Raw genomic sequence first — 16,703 nt, 5'->3', positions numbered from 1 at the left:
ATATGAGGTGCTGTTCCGCCAATTTGCACTGGGCCTCACTCTGACAATGGAGGAGGCCCAGGACAGAAAGGTCCATGTGGGAATGGGAGGGGGAGTTAAAATGTTTAGCAACTGGCAGATCAGGTAGGTTTAGGTGGACTGACGGAGGTGAGCGAAAGATAATTGTTAATGGAATATTTATGAGCACATTCTTGGTTGCTCATGTAGCTTTTGAAATTTCAAATCAGCTTTAAATTATTGCTAATTTTGCAGATTATTTATTAAAATAGTCTAGTTGATGTAGTAATTTATTTTCTTCAACAGGAAGAAGATCAGAATTTCTTGTAAAGAAAGCTGCCTTGTTCTGATATAGACTAAATGCAACTGCTTCGGGTAGTTTGTGGGTATGAAGTGGTTCGGAGAAACAAGGAATATGTTTGTAAATGGCGTCAGGAGAAATGGGGGAAGATTACCCAGTGAACATCATCAGAGTCAATCGAAGCTGCAGCATTCCGGAAGGGGAAATTCAAGGACCAACACAAGACTCGCACTTGGAAAACGCAGCACCCGTAAGTGACTTTTATGATTGTTCTGGTAGTTGATTTTTGGAATTTACTATAATGCACTATAATGTGCATGTACAAATTGTTCGATGCATTGTAAAAGTAGAACTTTGAAGAGGAAACTCCTTGGAAATATTTATTGAGATATTATCAAACTACTTAGTTATGAAACAGAAATGTGGGTTTTTACTCGTAATCTTCCTTGGTAAATGCCGTCTCTGTCTATTTAATGTAAGTTATAACTGCAGTTGTAATCTTTTATTCCAAATTGTAAATGTCATCCACTTAAAAGTTGACTCATAAAATGGGGTTGATGATGAAAAATAACATTTGTATGATATTTCTATTTTACCCCAAATCTTGATGGCAAATGTAAATAATGCAAATAACAACTTCAGCAATATTTTTGATCCAATGTAAATGTATATTTACAGATAAATTGCAAATGATTCAAAATTTTGCATCCATAAATGCTTACACTTGCAAGAATACTTCATTGGCAGTAGAACACCCAGAGGTCATATAGTGTTAAATAACTGCAAGTTCTTTCTCTAAATGCCATTTAAGGCCACAGCTATTGTTATATTTTTGTTTTAGGCATTATGGGTTTTGAGGGTCACTGCTCTCGATATGTACCTTCCACTGGAATGACAGCAAAAGAGCTGTGCGAAAATGATGATCTAACAACAAGCTTAGTCCTTGATCCCTATCTGGGGTTCCAGACTCACAAAATGAACACCAGGTATGTCAGGCAAGTATCGACCACTCCAATTTTCAAATCTAAATAGATTGCTGAAGCATTAGCGGTAAACTATAATCTATTTATGGATGCGATACAAAAATTATTTTTTTTTTTCTCCCATTTTTCTCCTGTTGTAGGTTGCTCACCAACTCACAACCTCCTCCAACCAGGAGGGTGAGATGGTCTGGGCCGCGGACTTCTCGATGACCGCCAACAGTAACGACCCGTGTTTGGCAGGCAGGTGTGACTGAAATGGGGTGAGCCTGACGCTGTCAGTTCCTCCTACCTCCCCCGAGATGGAACGCCTCGCTTCTGCGCGACGCTCTTGCAGCCTAGCCAAGAACTGACCAAACTGACCCGATTGAGGTAGGGGGATTCAAGTAGCAGGCAGTCCTGGGACTCGAACCCGCGACCTCCTAGTTTGGAGGCAAGCGCTGTATGGGCAATGTGACTTAAAATGTTCACTAAATAGTTTTACTGAAATGAGGTTCAGTCCACACTACTCCAAAATCCAAATCATTCCCCAAACCCCCCCACCTTTTTGTTATTTTTAAAAATTTTGCTTAATTTTAAAGGAAAGCTGTTTGGAAAAAGGCGGTTGAAGGTACCTTTGGTATCGAAAGTCCAGACCCACAATTTTATTTATTTTTTATTCTAGCAATAGTTTTTGATCTAAGTATGATTTGTCCAAAATAGCAGAAAAATAAAATGTTATGCATCATGGTCAGGCATTTTGACTATTTTCTTACCTGTGCTTTGCAAAAAACAAAATTGAATAGGATGTCATTGAGGTCTCTCAGACATCGAATGTTTGTCAAAATTGGCACTTACAGAAAATTGGTAATTGACATGATTATGGGAATAAAAATCTGTTGTACAAGAATAATCCTGCAACTAAAATGTTTCGGGAAATGTTACATATATAAAAGGCTGAAGAGAATATTAAAGTCAAATGTGTGTGACCATTTGATGCTGAAACTTGTATTGAAGTCAAATGTGTGTGTGTGTGTGCTCATTTGATGCGGACACTCTAGAATAAAGTGTCCCACAACCTGAAGGTGATCAGATAAGTAAAACGGAATGGTAAGTCAAAGATGTTATTGGGCTGTATGTCATTTTGATATACAAAATGTGTTGTGTTTTCTACATGGTGAGTATTAATTTTAATGGTGCAATTTGTATTTTTATGAAGACAAACAATTACGGGTGAGTAATTGAAACTCGCACATACCTATTGAGATGGTCTTAAGAAAGCTTATGGTGTCCAATAATTGGCAACAGTTTTTGTGAATGTCTAGTTGGCTAGTCTGCTTTTCTCCAGCCTTTGTTTTCATTATTAGCTGCAGGTCTACATGATTAGATTTTTTATTGTGTGATTGTGAACTTGGTCTCATTGGAACTGAAGAGCATCAAAAAGAGATTTAAGTTTATAGGTTGATCAAACTTGTGGATGAATACGAACTATTAATTTAAGCCAAATAGAATGTTAGTCTTTAGATCCAGGGGCTTCAGTACAGAGGATGTCAGTTGATGTACACTGAATTTTAAATTCATTTGAGCACCGTACTTCAGAAAAGATACATTGATTTAGATCAGGTTCCAAATTATCTGGGCTATAACTGATTAATTAGAAGAACGAGTTGCATAGGCCTGACTTGTATTTTTCTCACTATGTATTCATTTACTGGATGTCAAGAGAGACAGTCAAGAGTGTTTTATTGTCATATGTCCCAGATAGAACATTTAAATTCTTACTTGCTGCAGCACAACAGAATATGTAAACATAGTATACACTTTAAACAATATGATAAACGAGAGTGAACAAAAAGTTTTCTGTGTATATATACATTCCCAAGTACACACACACACACACACACACACACACACACACACACACACACACACATAATACATATATACACACACACACACACACACACAAAATAGTAGTATAATAATTATTATTATATTGTAGTTCAGAGCTTATTTGAGGTTGTAGTGTTTAATAATCTGATGGCTGTAGGGAAGAAGCTGAACCTGGATAGTTTTCAGGCTCCCGATGGCAGTGGTGAAATGATCCCAATGGATGTGAATGTTATTATCCTTTCCTAATTGTTGTAGAAAACTGCAATTTGGTAAGTGGTGTTGCCACATAATGGTGTCCTTGTACTTGCAGGCAGAAGAGTGATTGCTTTATGGGATGCTTCAATGGTGTAGCCATCAAGCCTGCATTTTAATCATCTATAGCCATGGTGTACCAAATTTTGAGGGAGAGTGTATTTAGGAAATTGGATGCTAATTAGGCAGGCTCATTCAGCCTAGATCGGTTTGAACTACTGTACTATTGAAGCACAACTCGTTCAGGCAAATGGAGAGCATCACATTATGCAGTATTCTTGTGCTTGACAGACGCTGGGAAATATTTAAGGTGTTATTATCTAGCAAACTATGGTTGGGTTTCTGGTCAATGTTGATGATAAGGGACTTAGCGATGGTAATTCTGTTGAATGTTAAGAAAAGAAGGTTGGAGTCTCCTGGTGGAGATGATTATTGCCTGGCATTGTGACTGGTGGGCTTTCAATCTATGTTTGAACATTATCCAAGTTTTGCTGCATGTTAGCATGGGATCCTTCAGTTGTTAATAAAAATTGAACATTTGTGCAGTAATTGGCAAACATTGATACTTCTGACTTTAATAAAGCCAGAGAGGGAACACTGCCTTGGGAAACTCCATTATTAGTGTCTTGTGATAGATACGATTGAACTAATAACCAGCAGTCACACAGAGCAGGTCTCATCTGTGGAGAAATTGTTCTTATTTCAATTTAGTAATTTTACACAGAATTCTTAGTGCTTCACTTTTGTGAAGTACTGTCTCTCTTATCTTACCTTAAGTCCAGAAATTCTGTCTGTGATATAACCAATGAAATCTGGAGCTGAATGGCTCTAATGTTTGCAATTTTTCTTTTCTATTTAACCCTCAAATAAGATTCCAAACAAATGTTTGCTGCATTCAGAATGCTGCCTTTCACAAAGTCATCCCACTCCAGCCCTATCTTGGCTCCTCAACTGCTGAGAACGCTGTCCCACCCCCCCTACATAATCTTTCCAATACACAGTCCCAAAGATAATGAGAAGCAGTAGGACAGTCCAGATTCCTAGCCTGATGACGTTGATAAATGAAAATCTATAGATAATTGGTGATCAATTAAGATTGGGTCCATGTTATTGAGGATATATAGAAAAATTTTAGCCAAAAGATTACTAATGCTAATATTTCTTTGTTCAGCCTGCCATATAACACATCCAGAAATTTGTTATCTAATCCACACATTGTTATTCATACTTTTGGTGATCTCTGCTCCTAGTTACGTGATGCTTTGATTTTGAAATTCTAATCCCTGATTTTACATCACTCTATTGCCTTTCTCTCTCCCTGTCCGTCCCCCCCTCCCCCATAAATCAATTTTTATTCTTTCATTATTCGTGAAAGAAATGAATATAAAGCCGATTCTTCAACTGCCAAGGCTATGGGGGAAAAAAAGGAAATCTCTTCCTGAACCTCGCTGCTTCAAATTCTGAGATTGCTTGTCCAACATTTTGGTTATATAATTAAATACCTTCTTGTGGCTTTGTTATTGCGTTTGGGAAAGGTCTTGAGATTTATTACTACATTAGGAGCTCTATAAATAAGTTTTTGAAAAGTAGTCATTGTAACTGTCCATAAAAGGAGGATAAAGCATATACATTTTGATCATCCAATAGTGTTTCTCAGTTCAATGCTGCATTGTACAACTTTTATACTATGAATATGAAAACTTACACTTCATTTTTTTTTTCTCTTCAGATTTCGACCTATAAAAGGAAGACAAGAAGACCTGAAAGAAGTCATAGAGGATTTCAAAAAGAGAGAAAATTTAGAAAAAGCTTTCAAAGCATTAACTACAGGAGAATGGGCACGACACTATTTTCTCAACAAAAATAAAAGCCAAGAGAAATTATTTAAGGAACATGTATGTGGTGTTTTCTTTATTTGAATTTTTTTTTCCCTTCTGATTTTCAGGAGTATGATATTTGATGAAGAGAACTAATTATTCCAGCAAAATATTTCTAGTTCTCAAAGGTTTTGATATAATTTGTTGAAAGTTTCTATTTGGAACAGAGAAGTTTTTTAAGATGTAAGGTTTCTACTTCGCATCTTTTCACATAATCAACTGTTAAACTGCTGAAGAACATAATTATAAATTACTTCTGTGCAAAATATTTTAATGTGCTTTCATCTGTTATTGAATAATAAAACTCTGATTGTAAAGCATGCTGTTTTGCATTTTCCATATGGCCCTGTTTATTCAAATTCCTCTAAATTTGAGAGCTGAAATTTCTGAAAGCAGAAGAACTTTTAGGGGAAATCAAATTGACTCAATAGATTGCTTTTGGAACAAACGTAATTTGTCAGGGTAGTTTCTTGAATTTGCGGTTTTGGGGGAACAACTACTCTGAAGATACCATGCGGACTGGTTTGTGAATATGGAACATATTTTCAGCAATAGATTTGGTGATGCAAATAATTTTATGTTGTAGGTGACTTCAGTTTCATGATGCACTCCACACATGCTCTTCCATGTACCCATTTAAGAAGTGTCTACCTTAAATTGCCGAAGTTAATGCTGTGGGTTTACATTTTCTTACAGACTAATAGAGATGATAATCTTACTTGGCTCCTTGCCGTCCTATGCATTGAAAGGAATCAAACCTCCATGTCTGTGTAATACAAACAAAAAAATGTAAGAAATAGGAGCAGGAGTGGGCCATTTGGAACTTCAAGCTTGCTCTATTATTTTCTAAAATCATGGTTAATTTTCTACCTGTTCACACTTTCCAGTACATTCTCCATATGCCTCAATTCCCTTAAGGCCCAGGAATCTTTTGGTCTGTTATGAATGAGCATAATAATTGAGCTGACAAAAACAGAATTCCAATGGTTCTGAGTGAAGAGATTTTTACTCCTCTGTCCAAAATGCTTTATTCTGAAATGGGACCCGTAGTCCTCAGCTGGGGAAATACCTTCATTGTATTCAGCCCTGTGGGGAAAAAAATATTCTCCATGAGATCTCATTTGTCAAAGAAATACAGCCCTGATCTACTCCATCGCTCCTTGTACATCAAACCTGCCATCCCTGGAATAATTCTAGCGATTCTTGCTACAAAAGATTGCATTGCCTTTGTATATCTTTTCTAGGGTAAGAAGATCAAAATTGTATATAATACTTTATGTAATTTCACTAAGTTGGTATAAATTTGCGGTTCAACTTCCTTTCTCGTGTTCAAATCCTCTCGAAGGCTAACTTATCAACTTCCCTTCAAGTGGTTTGTTATGGATTTATGGTCAGGGTGAGTGAGCAGTGCTAGCCCCTTCCATTCTCACGAGTACTCCTAATTACATGGAGTGTATATATCCCTTGTCTGTAAGAGTGGAGTGGGAATAACATGACAAAGGGTTCTGGATTCCAAAACAAAAGTTTGGATGAGGGGTGTAGCCTGTGTTTTGCATGTTCAGTGTTTTGCTACATTATAGGCCTGAGTCACATGGGTCTTTTGGTCCCCCATGTCTATACTGACCATCAAATACCTAACTATACTCGTCAGAGTTACCACTACTTAGCCTATAATCTGCTATGCCTTAACAATCCGGGTGCTCATCCAGATGCTTCTTAAATGTGAGAATACCCATCACCATTACCTTCTCAGGTGTTGTGGCCAGATTGCAAGTGCCTTCAGATCCCTCTAAAACTTCTTGCTCGACACCTTCAATGTGTGCCCTTTAGTCTTGGACTCCTCAGCCATGGGGAAATATTTGCCCTATTTATGCCCTTCATTATTTTGTACACCCTGTCAGGTCCCCTCTCAGCTTCCTCTGCTCCAAGGAAAACAAACCCATGCTATCATCTCTACTAATAATTGATGCCATCCCAGGCAACATGCGGTGAATCTCAATGGACAATAGATGCAGGAGTAGGCCATTTGGCCCTTCGAGCCAGCACCGCCATTCAATGTGATCATGGCTAATCACTCACAATCAGTACCCCGTTCCTGCCTTCTCCCCAAACCCCCTGACTCCGCTATCTTTAAGAGCTCTATCTAGCTCTCTCTTGAAAGCATCCAGAGAATTGGCCTCCACTGCCTTCTGAGGCAGAGAATTGCACAGATTTTCCTCATCTCCATTCTAAATGGCCTACCCCTTATTCTTAAACTGTGGCCCCTGGTTCTGGACTCCCCCAACATTGGGAACATGTTTCCTGCCTCTAATGTGTCCAATCCCTTAATAATCTTATATGTTTCAATAAGATCCCCTGTCATCCTTCTAAATTCCAGCGTATACAAGCCTAGACGCTCCAGTCTTTTGCACCTTTTTCCACCTTCTTTTGCACCTTCAGTGAACTGCACACTATGCATAACCATAATTTCTTATAAGGCTGTACCAAGATCTCCCAGTACTTTTATGCCCTGGCAAATAGAAGTAATAATCCCATATGCCATCTTTGCCAACATGCATACTTACCTTGCCACTTTCAGGGATCTTTGGACTTGTACACCAGGTTTTTTGTTCTCAATGCTCTGTAGGGCTCTACCATTCCTAGTCCATGTCCTACTCTTATTTGACTCCACCAAATGCAGTACCTCACATTTATTAGGACTAAATTCCGTCTGTCACTACCCGACCCATCTTGTCTGTTAATTAATTTCATTCTGTAAACTATCGTACTCGCTAGCAATAACACCGTATCTTAAAAGCTTTGTTGAATTAATATTTGAGTTTGTATTGGAATTTTTGGAAATAGTGATTTATTGAAGTTGGTTAAAGTTTAGCTGTATAAAATTAACATACAAAAAATTGACCCACAAAATGTTTAATGTATTTTGGGCAGGTTTTTATTTATCTGAGAATGTTTGCAGCTGAGAGTGGATTTGAACTCTTGCCATGTAATCGGTATTCCTCTGAGAAAAATGGAGCCAAGATAGTTGCAACCAGGGAATGGTAAGACCTGAACTAATGTATAATTATAGATTATTTTTTGCATCTAGTTAGTTTATATGTGATGCTGATATCATGTTAGGCAGTCACAGTTGTGATTTGTTTAATAACACCTGCAAAGCACTTTGGAACATTTTACGGCACTGAAGATTATATTTTAAAATATTTGCTTTTTAAAGTCACAAACATTGATTCTATTGTAAAAAAAAAACCCTATTCACTTTGCTAGAAGCAGGATATTTCTTCAAATTGGAAACTGGTCTCGAGTAGAAGAAAAAATCAGGTCCATGACCATTCATTAGAACTATGTTAGAATAACATTTAATCAAGTTCAGTGTTGGAAAGGAGGATGGATGATTGAACAAAAGATCAAATGTGGGGCTGAAGAGTGACAGATTGAGTGTTTGGTAAATGGAAGTGAAAATATGATGCATAAGAACAAGAATTGGTATTGATGGGTTAGCCTTTTTTAAAAATAGAGACATTTTTAATATTCTCATTGACTTTATGATGGAGTGCCCAGAGCCTTGCCACCTTGTAAAAGGCACAAGTAGAGTGTGTGATGGAATGTTCTCCATTTGCTGTACAATGCAAAGTATCTCACTTTCAGTGGCAGAGTAGCTACCACACTAAAATACATTCCCTTCTTTTCACCCTTTGGTCATGGTGTATGCATGTGCTAGATGTTTTGCAGCAACTCACTATAGCTTCTTCACATAATTTCCTACACCCTTGACCTCTGCCACTCAGAAACCAAGGGTAGCAAATACATGTGAATTTCACTACCTGCAATTTCTTTAAAAGCATCTAAATTCTGAAGTATCTCGATTCTGTCATTATTGGCAAATTAAAATCCTGGAAGTCCTTTCCCAACGACACTTTCTTTTACAAGATATAAATACTGTTTGATGAATTTAAAACAGGTTTCTCATTGCCCCTAGGAAAGTGTGCTATTCCCAAACGGTGCTTAAACCTTGTGGAGAATTTTTGTTTAAATAGAAGAAGGCACAGAAAACCTGGCAAGAGGTTTGAGGCCTCAGTGGCTGAATAATGCTGTGGAATTAAAGCAGATAGATCTAGCTTGTTTAACAATTGACATAATATTCACAGATGGGAGATATGGTTAAGTCAGATCAGTATCCTTCATTATAGAGCATTAGTACATGTGAAATCTTAGAAGTTAAAACTTGAAAAATAAACCTACAAATAAGCTGGAGTTAGACACAAAAAGCTGGTGTAACTCAGCAGGTCAGGCAGCATCTTCGCAGAGAAGGAATGGATAACGTTTCGGGTCGAGTCCCTTCTTCAGACGTCTGAAGAAGGGTCTCGACCTGAAATGTCACCCATTCCTTCTCTCCAGAGATGCTGCCTGCCCTGCTGAGTTACTGCAGCTTTTTGTATCTTCGGTTTAAACCAGCATCTGCAGTCCCTTCCTACACATAAGCTGGAGTTCATGTACTGCTGCTAAAGTTAGAAAATATATTTTGAGGAAATTAATAGGGGTGTAGCAAAAGAAAGATGTTTAATTTTAACTTTGATACAAAGGCAGGTTTTAAGGATGAGTGATTGGAGTATATAAGTTGTGGATTTGAATGGTGACATACGTTTGCAAAAGTGCAGAGCCATCATGTGGCTGAGTTATTGAAATAGGTTCTCGGAAGAAATGGGCCCATTTATGATTGGAATAGGGAGGAATTTCTTCTGAGTGCAGTGATTCTGCAGTTTTTTTTGCTACCAAGACTTGCAGGAGCAGAGACCCTGGATATATTTAGGGCTGAGACAAGATTCTATTCTGTATAGCAATCATGTTATATGGGGTGATGACAAGAAAGTGCACTTGGAATATCAGATCAGCCATAACAAAGCACTTTCCCCTCCCGCTGGTTTATAAAATGGGAACAATCTAAGTAAACATGACAATTAGTACGTGATAGAGTACCTGTAATTTAATCGGAAGAGGGTCATGAGGATATGAAAATAAAATAGATGGACAAAATGACCTTAAACTGAGAGCAAGATGGAGTTTCAAGTGTGAACTTGATGAGTAAAGTGAAAGATGGAAGACCCAGAGGTAGCTGAAGAGATGGATAGAATGTTAGACAAGTTTGTTGAACTCTGTATGGTTCGTGTAAGTTGGGCATTTGAGATATGGTTAAGGTGCCAGTACAGAAATAAAATTGCTATAGGTATGAAAAAGTTATTCATTTGTTGGTTAGAAGTTTTAAATAACTTTTCATCCATTGTGGGTTTTTTAAATGCAGATGAACTACAAATATCTTGTATGTTAATTAACTATTAAGCAGGTCCTCATTCAGTATATTTTTGTTTAGAGCTTTGAGTCCTTTAAATTTTTGAGGATGTGCTTAAAATATATCTCTATGTGAAGTGGTTCCCATTTACCTAAATCTAAAGTTAAAAGCACCTTCTCTCAAGAGTGAACCTTCAGGTCGTGCTCGCTCGGCCTTAAATGCTCTGTTTAAATATTTCACAGTGCACATTTAGTCCCTCACATAATTTATGCTCAGTTTTAAAGATAATTCATGTTTATCTTTAATATTAGCACAGTTAAACTACATGGGTTAGTATTTTGTAATGAGTGATAACTCTGCAACGTATTAATGTTTTCCACTTATACTCAATCTAACAGGAATTATATCAGGTGATTCTGTTAGTACCCATGCATTTCATATACTAAAGATATTAATTCCATGCAATATTTCACTTGCAAATAGGAAGAAGAATGACAAGATTGAATTACTGGTTGGCTGCATAGCAGAGTTGTCAGAAATGGAAGAAAACATGCTACTTCGGCACGGAGAAAATGATTTTAGTGTTATGTTTTCTACAAGAAAGAACTGTGCTCAACTATGGCTAGGGCCTGCTGCATTTATCAACCATGGTATGGAACCCTCTAAGTGATATACATTGCATTATTTTATGAGTAGCATACCTTGAAAAGTAGTTGTATTCCTCAATTTTTGTTCTAAACCGCTTCCTCTCGCAGCTAATACCATATGCATACTTTTTCCTCTGTGTGGAAGAAGTTGCCCCTCAAGTTGCTATTAAAGCTTTTCCCCTCTCACCTTAAACCTAAGCCCTCATTCTCGACTCGCCAGACCTAGGAAAAAGACTGCTTTCACCATGCCATTGGAGATTTTGTATACCTTTCTATGATCAACATTCAGCCACTTACACTCCAAGGAAAATGCTTCCCAACTGCCTACCCATGGTCTTCAGCTCAAGCCTGATGGAAAACCCAACACGTGCCTGATTTCCCCATCTCCAGCTATACACACCATGTCCAGTCCTGTTTTGACCATGTATTCAATCACGTTTCCGTTCTTAATCCCCCGATCTCTAATCATGTCCCCAACCATGTTCCCGTCCTACAGCTGCACCCAGTGATATGCTGTAATGTCGAAAAAATAGCCATTTTTCATATACAACATGCTGGGAACAAAAGTAGGCCAAAAATCCCTGAGCACTTGCATTTCCATTCCATTGGATCATCGACACCTCTCTCCCCTTTCTTGATCTCTCTGTTTCCACCACAGTGGACAGACTATACTTAAAAACCCACCAACTCCCTCAGTCATCTGGTCTGCACTGCCTCTCACCCTGCTTCTTGCAATGACATTATCCCGTATACTGAATTTCTCTGTCTTCATCGCACCTGCTTCCACGATAAGGTTTTCCATTCTTAGACATTCGAGATATCCTCGTTCGTTAGTAAACAAGGGTTCCCTCCTGCTGTCATTGATGTCTATCTCCACGTCCACCTTCTGCAGAGACCGCTCCGTCCGCAACTCCTTTGTTCATTCATCTTCCTGCCCAAACCACCCCCTCGCCAGATACTTTCTCCTGCACCCACTGGAGGTTTAATACCTGTTAAATCTGGTGTTCCTGATGTTGTCTCCTTAACATCAGCGAGACCAAGTGTAGACTCGGCATCCGCTGTCCCGTTTTCTTGCGCTCAGTCCGCCAAGGCCTGATGGATCTCCCAATTGCTAACCATTTTGACGCCTTCCCATTCCCATATTGACTTTTCTGGTCTGGTCCTCCATTGCCAGAGTGAGGCCACATGCAAACTGGAGAGGCAACACCTCGTATTCTATTTGGATAGCTTACAATCAATGGCTTGAACATTTGAATTCTCCAATTTTAAGTAACTACAAACCCTGCCCCTCTCCCTTCTTTTCCGCATACCTTCTGCCTTCCACCTTTCCCCTCCCCCCTTCTACCCCACCTGGATGTGCACTTATTTCTCCTCTAAACCCCTACCCTTCCTTTCACCTACATTCCTTCCTATAGCTTCACAATTTGCAACTCCAGTTATTTTGCTTCACCCTTTCTGTCTTTTCATCAACCATCTGCCTATTAAAAGCACTCTGATCCTGTATCAACCTGTTGTGCCTCTCCTCTCTTCCAGCTTTCTTTCCAAAACCCCTCTTCCACCCGATGAGATGACTATGACAGTTCTTTAGATGTGGCCTCAGCAAAGTCCTGCATGACAAGACTTTCTTCTCGTGTAACTCATTCCCCTTGTGATAAAGACCAAATTCCACTTAATTACCTACATTTAATTACCTATACTGTAATGTAATTAATACTCTGGTTTTTCTATTCGATAATCGGTGAGTTATAAATGAGGTCCTAGCATTGATCCCTAATGCACACCAGGCATTGTAGCTGACCAACTTGAAAATAATCCCCATGGGTTAATGCGCACACAAATAAATAAAAAAATGTAAATATATTATCCTCATCCCCAGGAATCATCAATCGTCAATGGCACCTTATTGAATGCTGTTTAATAATTGAGAGCAGTGGATCTATTGGCTCTGCTTTGCTCCCTGGATTGCATTATCCAAGAATTCAACAACATCTAATGAATTTGTAAACAGTCTCCATCTTTCATTAATCATATTAGATAGAGCTTAGGGGCTAGTGGAATCAAGGGATATGGGGAGAAGGCATGCACGGGTTATTGATTGTGGAAGATCAGCCATGATCACAATGAATGGCAGTGCTGGCTCAAAGAGCCAAATGGCCTCCTCCTGCACCTATTTTCTATGTTTCTATATTAATTCTTCTTGATCAAGCTATGCTTTTATTCATGTTACAAATTACCTGGTGATGAATTCCATGAATTAATCTGAAAATCTTCAGGAAACGGGGCTTCCCCTCCTCCATTATAGATGAGGCTCTCACTAGGGTCTCCTCTACGTCCCGCAGCTCCACTCTTGCTCCCCCTCCCCCCACCCACAACAAGGACAGAATCCCCCTCGTTCTCACCTTCCACCCCACCAGCCAGCGAATCCAACATATCATAACATATAATAACATATAACAACTACAGCATGGAAACAGGCCTGTCCGGCCCTACCAGTCCATGCCGACCATTCTCCCTGACCTAGTCTCATCTACCTGCACTCAGACCATAACCCTCCAATCCCCTCCTATCCATATACCTATCCAATTTACTCTTAAATAATAAAATCGAGCCAGCCTCCACCACTTCCACCGGAAGCCCATTCCATACAGCCACAACCCTCTGAGTAAAGAAGTTCCCCCTCATGTTACCCCTAAACCTTTGTCCCTCAATTCTGAAGCTATGTCCCCTTGTTGGAATCTTCCCCACTCTCCAAGGGAAAAGCCTACCCACGTCAACTCTGTCCGTCCCTCTCAAAATTTTAAAAACCTCTATCAAGTCCCCCCTCAACCTTCTACGCTCCAAAGAATAAAGACCCAACCTGTTCAACCTCTCTCTGTAGCCTAAGTGCTGAAACCCAGGCAACATTCTAGTAAACTCCACCAACATTTCCGTCACCTACAACGGGATCCCACCACTGGCCATATCTTCCCATCCCCTCCCCTCTCTGCGTTCCGCAGAGACCGTTCCCTCCGTAACTCCCTGGTCCACTCGTCCCTTCCTACCCAAACCACCCCAACCCCGGGCACTTTCCCCTGCAACCGCACGAGATGCAACACCTGTCCCTTTACCTCCCCCCTCAACTCCATCCAAGGACCCAAACAGTCTTTCCAGGTGAGACAAAGGTTCAACTGCACCTCCTCCAACCTCATCTATTGCATCCGCTGCTCTAGATGTCAACTCATTTACATCGGCGAAACCAAGCGCAGGCTCGGCGATCGCTTCGCCGAACACCTGCGCTCGGTCCGCATTAACAAAACTGATCTCCCGGTGGCCGAGCACTTCAACTCCCCCTCCCATTCCCAGTCTGACCTTTCTGTCAAGGGCCTCCTCCAGTGCCATAGTGAGGCCCACCGGAAATTGGAGGAACAGCACCTCATATTTCGCCTGGGCAGTTTGCAGCCCAGTGGTATGAACGTCGACTTCTCCAACTTTAGATAGTCCCTCTGTCCCTCCCTTCCCCTCCCCCTTCCCAGATCTCCCTCTATCTTCCTGTCTCCACCTATATCCTTCCTTTGTCCCGCCCCCCTGACATCAGTCTGAAGAAGGGTCTCGACCCGAAACGTCACCCATTCCTTCTCTCCCGAGATGCTGCCTGACCTGCTGAGTTACTCCAGCATTTTGTGAATAAATCAATTAATCTGAACTATTCTCTTTGCCAATGCCTCAACCTGTTTCTTTAACTTTCTCAGAGCAAGGTCCACAAACAATATTGTGACCATGATTAGATAATCAAGATATCAAGATCAATTTATTGTCACGTGTACCAATTAAGGTACAGTGAAATGTGAGTTACCATACAGCCATACTAAGTAAAAAGCAACAAGGCACACAGCCACATAAAATAAAATTTAACATAAACATCCACCATAGAGGATTCCACATTCCGCACTGTGATGGAAGGTAATAAAGTTTAATCATCTTCCTCATTGTTCACCCGCGTTGAACCATCCACAGTCGCTGCTGCCGATTGTCCGAAGCCCTCACGTCAGGATGATCGAAAACTCCCATGTCGGGACGGTTGAGAAACTGCGGTATGGAGCTCCTGAGTCGGCCTCTTACCAGAGACCATGGGCTTCACGATGTTATAGTCCACAGCCCCCCCCCCCCCAGTTGGAGCTCTCCACAGATGATCCCCAGCAAAGGATCGCAGCTCCGCGATGTTAAAGTCCGCGCCGCAGTGGGGACGGTGATATGATACGGACATCATCTGTCTTGTTGCTGGCTTGAGGGCTGAATATTAACCAGGACACTACAAGGAGGCACTGTAACCAAACCACATTTTAAAAAAACTGATAATATGCAATCTCACATTTCAGAAATTCCAATGGTTTCTAGCTCACCAAGTAATGCACTCCGTTCCAACTTGTCAAAACCCTGGTTCCAGTGAGCCCAGTGTCTCGGGACCGCCTTGCCCAAAGGTCCCACTCCCTGCCATCTCAGCTAAGCCGGTAATCCTGCCCCCCCAACTGCTGCCTTGAACAGCAATGTTAACTTCAAGACAATGTTGCACATGAAGCAAGGCATATCTGTTGGAAAGAGAGAGCCTTTCAATCAGCCCAAAATTTTATTAGGCATGCCCATGCATTTTATTCTGAATAAAACTCACTTTTCAAAGTTGTTTTAATCTTAATTATGAATTAATAATCTATTCTGTTTTCTTCCTCAATTTGATGTTCCTTTAAGACTGCAGGCCAAACTGTAAGGTAAGCCATAATTTTACTTTTTGCAAATCAATTATTTTCATGAAAATCTAAATCTGATATTTATTGAACAAGAATTTATGTTTTATTATTTCTTTCTAATCATAGTTTGTGTCAACTGGTCGGGATACAGCTTGTGTAAAAGCGTTGAGAGACATTGAACCGGGTGAAGAAATCTCCTGTTACTATGGAGATGGTTTCTTTGGGGAAAATAATGAATTCTGTGAATGCTATACATGTGAAAGGTAAAAATACTGATTCTTAATTTAGTTATTTAATACGAATCAGTATCTCTTGAAAGTTGGATAAGAGCTCTGTATTTAAAACTCCATATTTCAGACATAATTCACAAATATCTTTTTTGTTTTGGTGACTTAATGGAAGTGGCTGGCACCTTTGCATTGCTTACATTTGCCGATGACATCTGAACTAAATTCCCGCTTACTCGGATACTTCAGTAAGAACTTGCTGGACAAAGGCAGTTTGATCCTCAGAAACAAAGCCCTTTGTCAAGGCAGGTGCTCCTAAGTGTAAATCTTGTCATGTTTATGGGGTAACTAGCAACAAAACAAGCACTGTCCACAAATCAAATGGGGGAGATTCTGACTTCTGACCAAGGTGCACCCCAGCTTGAATAGCTATCAAAAATTGAACATTCTTGATGTTTAGAAACATTAAAAAATAAAAGTTCAAAAAAAAATCTTGTGCCAGCACAATGGCACAGGAGTGAGTGATGCTGTCTCAGCTCCAG

The 16,703-nt window shown here is 39.8% G+C and overlaps 1 protein-coding gene across 7 annotated transcripts in view; it reads left to right on the top strand.

Annotated features, from left to right (window-relative positions):
• kmt5b (lysine methyltransferase 5B) overlaps positions 1-16,703 on the top strand; it is a 48,946-nt gene that overhangs the window by 18,492 nt on the left and 13,751 nt on the right. For 5 of the 7 annotated variants that reach the window (XM_078415364.1, XM_078415362.1, XM_078415363.1 and 2 more), the window contains 7 exons: positions 304-548; positions 1,140-1,293; positions 5,132-5,297; positions 8,211-8,320; positions 11,050-11,216; positions 15,936-15,955; positions 16,061-16,197. In XM_078415364.1, coding sequence (XP_078271490.1) covers positions 386-548; positions 1,140-1,293; positions 5,132-5,297; positions 8,211-8,320; positions 11,050-11,216; positions 15,936-15,955; positions 16,061-16,197 — 917 coding nt within the window. In that variant the 5' untranslated portion in view covers positions 304-385. Of the gene's footprint in view, positions 1-303; positions 549-1,139; positions 1,294-1,541; positions 1,651-5,131; positions 5,298-8,210; positions 8,321-11,049; positions 11,217-15,935; positions 15,956-16,060; positions 16,198-16,703 lie in introns of those variants that run through there. The other 2 variants (XM_078415368.1, XM_078415369.1) reach the window with 2 other exon arrangements.

The sequence above is a fragment of the Rhinoraja longicauda genome, chromosome 18 (assembly GCF_053455715.1).
Source record: "Rhinoraja longicauda isolate Sanriku21f chromosome 18, sRhiLon1.1, whole genome shotgun sequence".
In the NCBI taxonomy this organism is placed as follows: Eukaryota; Metazoa; Chordata; class Chondrichthyes; order Rajiformes; family Arhynchobatidae; genus Rhinoraja; species Rhinoraja longicauda.
The sequence above is the reverse complement of the archived record's forward strand: the minus strand, read 5'-3'. Positions and strand labels throughout refer to the sequence as shown.